The sequence below is a fragment of the Diaphorina citri genome, unplaced genomic scaffold, assembly GCF_000475195.1.
Source record: "Diaphorina citri unplaced genomic scaffold, Diaci psyllid genome assembly version 1.1 scaffold936, whole genome shotgun sequence".
NCBI classification, from domain to species: domain Eukaryota; kingdom Metazoa; phylum Arthropoda; class Insecta; order Hemiptera; family Psyllidae; genus Diaphorina; species Diaphorina citri.
The window spans coordinates 112,465-120,439 of NW_007378367.1; the positions used below are offsets into that span (position 1 = coordinate 112,465).

Here is a 7,975-nt window from a genome sequence, read left to right on the forward strand (position 1 = left end):
GGTCCGCCCTAGAGCCTAAATCCAAAGTTTCGCCATTCCCATTCGTGTGTGTGTCTGTGTGTCTGTCTGTAAACAAAATATCTCGAGAACGGTAAGAGCTAGAGACTTGAAATTTGGTATGTAGATGTCATATGTGACAAGGATGCGACACGAAACTTTTGGTTAAGACCGGTGTAACGCTTGGCGGCATTTTACTGCTTTTTGGCGGTTTTCGGTGTAATTTAACAATATCTCGGGAACGGTACAAGCTAGAGACTTGAAATTTGGTATGTAGTTCACAAATGTGACAAGGATGCAACACAAAACGTTTGGTTGAGATGGTTGCTGCGCTTGGCGGTATTTTGACCGCTTTTGGACAGATTTTGACCGTTTTTGGGGGGTTTTCAGCTATAGCGACAAAACGGTTAGAGATATTGTAAAAGTTAGGGTAAAAAAACACTCAAATAGGCATCATTCAATAGGATAAGGAAAGTCGTGTGTTGTTCACACCAGATTTTTTTTTTTTTACAATTAGGTCAAAAGATAGGTACTTAGTCTAGTGTTAGAGCTCCTGCCTCTCAACCTCTATTTTGCGAATGAAGCTCCCTCTTTGCCAGATTTTTTATTATTATTTTAGATTGGATGAATGATAACGCTCCTTCCGGTTCTCGGAAGAGCCGGTTGTCAGCTCTCTCAATTTTCCTCGCTTAATTGTCTTAACATCAGCAACTAAACTTTGATAGCCAGCCTAGTTAGCTTCGTTGGTGGCGCGTCTGCCTTGTAAGCGCTAGGCCGCGGGTTCGATTCCCGCCCAGGGCGGATTTTATCCTGATGGGATAATGTTCGTTCTCGGAACGGCTGGCTTTCCTCCTATCCTGTCTTCCTTCTCTCTTCGATTTCGGGACGATAAGACCCTAGCAGTCACAGTTCCCTCTGTCAAACCTCTTTAAAAAAAACTTGATATTTGCATTCGCTTAAAAAAGTACAGTTAGCAGCAGAAGATTTAGCACGGATATCACTAATTTCTTTATAAAATTTGTCACGGAAAATATCGTAATCGGCTTTAGGTATCTGAATCACTCATTTTGATTTTTTTCCTTTTCCTTCCACAATAACGTAAACAATCAAAACAAAGCACGTGCAGTCTCGCGAATTGTCTGGTCAATTCGTAAAATTATTTAAATACCTCGGTATTCTATAGAGTGCCGGTAACATATATATATATATGTTAGGCTCAGTTCCCAAATTCGCTCAATGAGCGAAAAAAAAGCTCTCTCCGCGGAGTGCTACCTAACCCTATCAAAAGCGATCAAGTGTACAGGGGATTTTAAGGGACTTTCGAGTCATGACTCTGGGTCACATCAATCACATACCGTGCAGTCTCGCGAATTGTCTGGTCAATTCGTAAAATTATTTAAATACCTCGGTATTCTATAGAGTGCCGGTAACATATATATATATGTTAGGCTCAGTCCCCAAATTCGCTCAATGAGCGAAAAAAAAGCTCTCTCCGCGGAGAAAAAAAAAATGCAAAATGCTCATAATTTGGCAATTGAGCAACTGTAAATAGCTCAGTCCGCGGACTCGATTTATGCAGAAGTTAAACTGCCGAAATCGACCATTAAGTATCAGAATGAGACCTTTTTTGCCTTTTTAACTCACGTCCTTCCCGGAGAAATAACTACTGGACTACTTGAAAAACACGTGATGCTAGAAAACTACTCACCGTGTGTGGGGTGCCCTTGCAATGTTGTTGTTTTTTTTTAATTTTTTTTTTTTTTTTTTTTTTTTTTTTTTTTAGAGGTTTGACAGAGGGAACTGTAACTGCTAGGATCTTATCGTCCCGAAATCGAAGAGAGAAGGAAGACAAAAAGGAGGAAAGCCAGCCGTTCCGAGAACGAACATTATCCCGTCGGGATAAAATCCGCCCCGGGCGGGGATCGAACCCGCGGCCTAGCGCTTACAGGGCAGACGCGCCACCAACCATGCTAACTTGTTCTTTGGAAACGAATTTTTCCGCTGGAAAAAAGATTTATTTCAACCAATCAGAGGAAAACTTTTTCCAAAGAAAATGTAAACAGCTTCACGGGAGAAAAAATATCAATCTGTGGCTGGCTTCAGATCAATAATTAACGCTCAATGAAGTTATTCGTAATATTCAAGATCCCCGAGGACACCCACACACGGTCGGTAGTTTTCTAGCATCACGTGTGTTTTTCAGAATTTTCAGGTGGTTATTTCTCCGGGAAGGACATGAGTTAAAAAAGCAAAAAAAAAGGTCTCATTCTGATCCTTGAATAAAGCGCAAGTTTTCCTGAAAGATGTAGACCTCTGGTCCGGAATTTCCTCGGCCAAAATCCGCGTGTTTCGTAACGTAAAAATCGGACATGACGTAATTTTTTTCGAGCTTAAAAAAACCTATCAAAACTGAACTTTGGAAATCGTGTCTCAGGTGTATTCGGATCTGGATGAGTGACTGTCTGATCTTTACCAAATTGTCACAGTCGCGTCCTCGGACTATACCAAATTTTATCGCTCTACGACAAAGACTTTTTTGTCCAAGATGAGACGACTGTACGTATGAAATTAGAAAAAAAGTACCTACCTATAATACGTCTTACGTAATTAAAAGGACAGGGAAGAGATTATAATTAAAATCACTTAAAAAAAAGAAGGATTTTAAAAATGGTTTCCACTTCAGCTGTAGGTAACTTGCGTACTATTTCAATTTTAACCTTCTAGATGCATACTAAAATAAAAAACTGACCATCGAAAATTTGACCCGATTACATTACTTTCCTTCCTATAGGATAAGGAAAGTAAAAAATCTGGTGTGAACATCACACGACTTTCCTTATCCTATTGAATGATGCTTATCTGAGTGTTCTTTTATCCTAACTTTTACAATATCTCTAACCGTTTTGTCGCTATAGCTGAAAACCGCCAAAAAACGGTCGAAATCTGTCCAAAAGCGGTCAAAATACCGCCAAGCGCAGCAACCATCTCAAACAAACGTTTTGTGTTGCATCCTTGTCACATTAGTGAACCACATACCAAATTTCAAGTTTCTAGCTTATACCGTTCCCGAGATATTGTTAAATTACACCAAAAACCGCCAAAAAGCGGTAAAATGCCGCCAACCGTAGCACCGGTCTTAACCAAAAGTTTCGTGTCGCATCCTTGTCACATTTGACAGCTACATACCAAATTTCAAGTCTCTACCTCTTACCGTTCTCGAGATATTTTGTTTACAGACACACGGACACACAGACACAGACACGGACCAATGGCTGAAACTTTGGATTTAAGCTCTAGGGACCTCAAAACGTGTTTTGGCACTAAAAACTGACCATCGAAATTTTGACCCGATTACATTACTTTCCTTCCTATAGGATAAAAGTAAAAAATGGTGTTTTGGATTATTATTCTGAAATCCAATTTTATCTAGTGTAAGAGGCCCTGATAACTTTGGGGGGGGGGTGGTGCCCCCACCCCCCCCCCCCCTACAATTAGCTGTAACTAGCTAAGTTTTTAATATTCATGCCAAATGAATTGTGGGATGGCTAGCAGTCAATATCAAATCACTAACAGCTAATTCCGTATGTAGGTATGTAGTTAGTATCGTCCGCTATACTAAACCCGATAACACACAAAAATGACTCCCCCCCCCCCCCCCCCCCCCCCCTACCCTGACCTCTGGGGACCGTACTCGGGTTGTGCGGGGGATTTGGTTGTAACTTAAATCTGGTGGAGATGCGGTGGACCAATCCATCATGGATGTGAGTTCTAAGAAAGTGGTTTACTAATTGAAATAACGACAAGACCAGGAATCATGGATATCCCAAGCTTTTTGTATATTTTACCTGGAAGTATTAATAAACCGTTTTTTATTCCCTTTGTCCCCCCCTTTACAAAAAAAAGGCGTTAATTTACAAGCATACATCGACTATTCTTAGTTTTTTTTAGGCGAGTTGGGATACTTTTTATATTATTTTATCTAGCGTAATGGATACGTTCAGGCCTGTAAAAAAAAAAAAAAAAAAAAAAAAAAAAAAATTTAAAATCATCAGGATTGGCGGTTAGGTATCCATCCTCCAATTTGAACTTGGTAAATTGGGGAAGGAATAAAAATAAAAAAAAAAAAAAAAAAAAAAAAAAAAATGTCCGACTTGCATAGGTACTGGATCTATTTTATTTATTTTTCATAGGTTGAGGGATTTTTTTATTCTTATCAGTACATACGAACATTAATTGGGAAAAAAAACATTCCCCTGTTTCCCTTATTTTGCTCAAATAATTATGAAGTCCATTTTATATGTTTTCGAACCCTATAGGTACTAAGACCAAGAACAGCAATAAAGTTAATCATTTGTGAAAGATCTTGATGTGTAGGTACTACCTAACCTTATCATTCCTAGAAAGTTGATCATTTGTGAAAGTTCTTTTCACGTGCTACCTAACCCTATCAAAAGCGATCAAGTGTACAGGGGATTTTAAGGGACTTTCGAGTCATGACTCTGGGTCACATCAATCACATAGGTATCGCAACTTTTGGCGAAGATAAACCTATGTTACTAATTTTTCCGAAGTTAAAGTCTAATTTTACTGGACTTATGGGTATTAATTAATATCACCTTCATTAAATATTCCTTGTTTGCACGTCTATCTCCATTCAAATAATCGATTTGTGATTTTAACTGGTCAATTTTTTCCTTCACAAAATTCTTGTTCTCAGTAAACTCTTTATTCATTTCTATTGAAACCATAGACAAAGACGGACTGGTCATCTCGTTCTTATAGTTCTTCAATATGTCCTGAAATTATTATTGTTATTATTATCACCACGACCACCACCACCATCATCCATTATTATTAATATGACTAGTGGTTCTGTGTCTGTGAACTGTAGACCTCACGCAGCTTCTTTTGCCTAAGCTGAGACTTTGTCTAAATGGGTAACCCTACGTAATATCTACACATGGTGTATCTGTTACGGTAAAAGTCCCACGAGCGGTAAATCCCAGGATTTACCGGTAAAACCTAGGATTCACCAGATCGTTTGGTAAAAGTCCGAAATAAAAATTTTCTTAAGACTTTTACCGATTAATTTCGGTAAATCCTAAGATTTCACCACTTAGTAAATGTGCGAAATCATATCATTTCGGACATTTACCTAGAAACAACGGGAAATGTGCTTTGACATAGAGCGTACAAAAAGATATCATGAAAAAAATCCAGAAGTAAATAAAGAGTGTGTAAAGAGATACCGAGAAAAGAATCCTGAAGTAATTGAGGATTCTCATGAAAAATAGATTATTCAATCTAGTTAATAAAATGAATGAGACAGAAAATCTGATAACAAATCTTTTTTCTGCATTAAAATCGACTTTGTAGTTTCCGAGAAATTCGCGTTCAAAGTCCTGATTTTGAAGGACGCGTTTTAAAAAGGACATGTGGCAACACTCTCAAGTCACGTGATGCGATGACGTAAAAATACATTACAAAATATTTTTGCAGCTGTGCTTAGTTATACCTAAAGAACTGATTACACAAAATTCAACTGATTGGCCATAAAGAATGCAAAAACTAGCTGACTGACCTATTGGCAATATGCAAAACAGTGATTTACGTCGTTTGGTGAAAGAAAATTTCGGAAAAATCGTACCATTTTCCAGTAATACAGGAAAAACCACATTCGGGATCATAAAACTCAACTGATTGGCAATAAGGAGTACGAAAATTAGCTGACTGACCTCTAGGCAATATGCAAAACGGCGGTTTACATCGTTTGGCGAAAGAAAATTTCGGAAAAATCGTACCATTTTCCAGTAGTACAGGAAAAACCACATTCGGGATCATAAAACTCAACTGATTGGCAAAAAGGAGTACGAAAATTAGCTGACTGACCTCTAGGCAATATGCAAAACGGCGGTTCACATCGTTTGGCGAAAGAAAATTTCGGAAAAATCGTACCATTTTCCAGTAGTACAGGAAAAACCACATTCGGGATCATAAAACTCAACTGATTGGCAAAAAGGAGTACGAAAATTAGCTGACTGACCTCTAGGCAATATGCAAAACGGCGGTTCACATCGTTTGGCGAAAGAAAATTTCGGAAAAATCGTACCATTTTCCAGTAGTACAGGAAAAACCACATTCGGGATCATAAAACTCAACTGATTGGCAATAAGGAGTACGAAAATTAGATGACTGACCTCTAGGCAATATGCAAAACGGCGGTTCACATCGTTTGGCGAAAGAAAATTTCGGAAAAATCGTACCATTTTCCAGTAGTACAGGAAAAACCACATTCGGGATCATAAAACTCAACTGATTGGCAATAAGGAGTACGAAAATTAGCTGACTGACCTCTAGGCAATATGCAAAACGGCGGTTCACATCGTTTGGCGAAAGAAAATTTCGGAAAAATCGTACCATTTTCCAGTAGTACAGGAAAAACCACATTCGGGATCATAAAACTCAACTGATTGGCAATAAGGAGTACGAAAATTAGCTGACTGACATCTAGGCAATATGCAAAACGGCGGTTTACATCGTTTGGCGAAAGAAAATTTCGGAAAAATCGTACCATTTTCCAGTAGTACAGGAAAAACCACATTCGGGACGACCATTTATTAATAATTTTTACCCATTTGCAACTGCTCCATTGGCAAAAATACCAAAATGTGATTTTCCGATTATTTTTCATAATCGATTATACTTTCGATTATTTTTTATAATCGATTACGAGACTATTATTAATTCGCTATAAATACATTCTATTAAGGACTAAATTCCGCTTCAAATGAACCTAAGATCACTATTCCAAAATAATTAGAACCAGAGATATAAGTGTTTTTGTCTGGAAAAACCCTTAGGTGGGCGAATAAATGGTACACTTACCCTACTTATTTATCCTTCTGATCGTCTTGAAGATTTTTGTTATTTGCATTTTGGAATTTGACTACTTAATATATCATTTGTTAATTGACGACTTATTTATTTCAGTAATTATTTATTTGACTACTTACATATTAATTTAATCGTCGGTTGAATACTTATTTATTTGTTATTTGAGTAATTATTTATTTAACAACTCATTTGTTAATTGACAACTCATTTATTTAATCGTCAGTTGAATACTTATTTGAGAATTTATTTATTTCTTATTTGAGTAGGTACTTATTTATTTGTTATTTTACTACTTATTTATTTAATCTTTTGTTGAATACTCATTTATTTGAGAATTTTGTTTATTTCTTATTTGAGTACTTATTTATTTGTTAGTTATTTACTACTTATTTATTTACAATGGAAGTCTATGTTGATAATGAAAAATTTGTCTGCAAATTAATTTCGATTAAAGGGGACGGTAATTAATTTCGATATCAAGTACAATATATCTATATTGTACTTGATCGATGTAATTTAGTCGTGGTCTGCACACACACTGATCGCTCTATCTCGAGAACCACAACACCTAGAAAGCTGAAATTTGGTAGGAATATTCCTTTTATGGTCTAGGTGTGCAATCTTATATTATAAAAACAAGATCCATTCACAGTTCACACACTGATCGCTCTATCTCCAGAACCACAATACCTAGAAAGCTGAAATTAGGTAGGAATATTCCTTTTATGTTTATGGTCTAGGCGTGCAATAAGAAAGGATTTTGCTAAACTCTAAAGCTAAACCGATCCTGAAATATGATCAATTTTTGATCGCTAAAATCTCCTTAAGAAATACACAGAGTGCAGAGACTGCGGGAGAGAAAACTTTTCCTCTCTCGCTCTCGACTGACATTTGAGTTTCGTTTATGTTTTTAGTTTGATGAAAGTTGTAGGTACATAATATGATCTATGTACCTACTATTTAGCTACATAAATATATACCTATCATCGATTTATGCATTGATTCAAATTTTGCATGTGTCTACTGCGCATGCGTTGATGCGTCGGCCGTGCTCAGGAGTTCGTTCGACATGTCACTTCAAGTT

The 7,975-nt window shown here is 37.1% G+C and overlaps 1 protein-coding gene across 2 annotated transcripts in view; it reads right to left on the bottom strand.

Moving 5' to 3' along the window:
* LOC103513176 overlaps positions 1–7,975 on the bottom strand; it is a 12,602-nt gene that overhangs the window by 4,231 nt on the left and 396 nt on the right. The window contains exons 1-2 of one of the 2 annotated variants that reach the window (XM_008477987.3): positions 7,872–7,886; positions 4,614–4,793 (exon numbers count right to left, since the gene is read on the bottom strand). In XM_008477987.3, the coding sequence (XP_008476209.1) occupies positions 4,614–4,766 (153 nt within the window). In that variant the 5' untranslated portion in view covers positions 4,767–4,793; positions 7,872–7,886. Of the gene's footprint in view, positions 1–4,613; positions 4,794–7,871; positions 7,887–7,975 lie in introns of those variants that run through there. The other variant, XM_026826459.1, reaches the window with a different exon arrangement.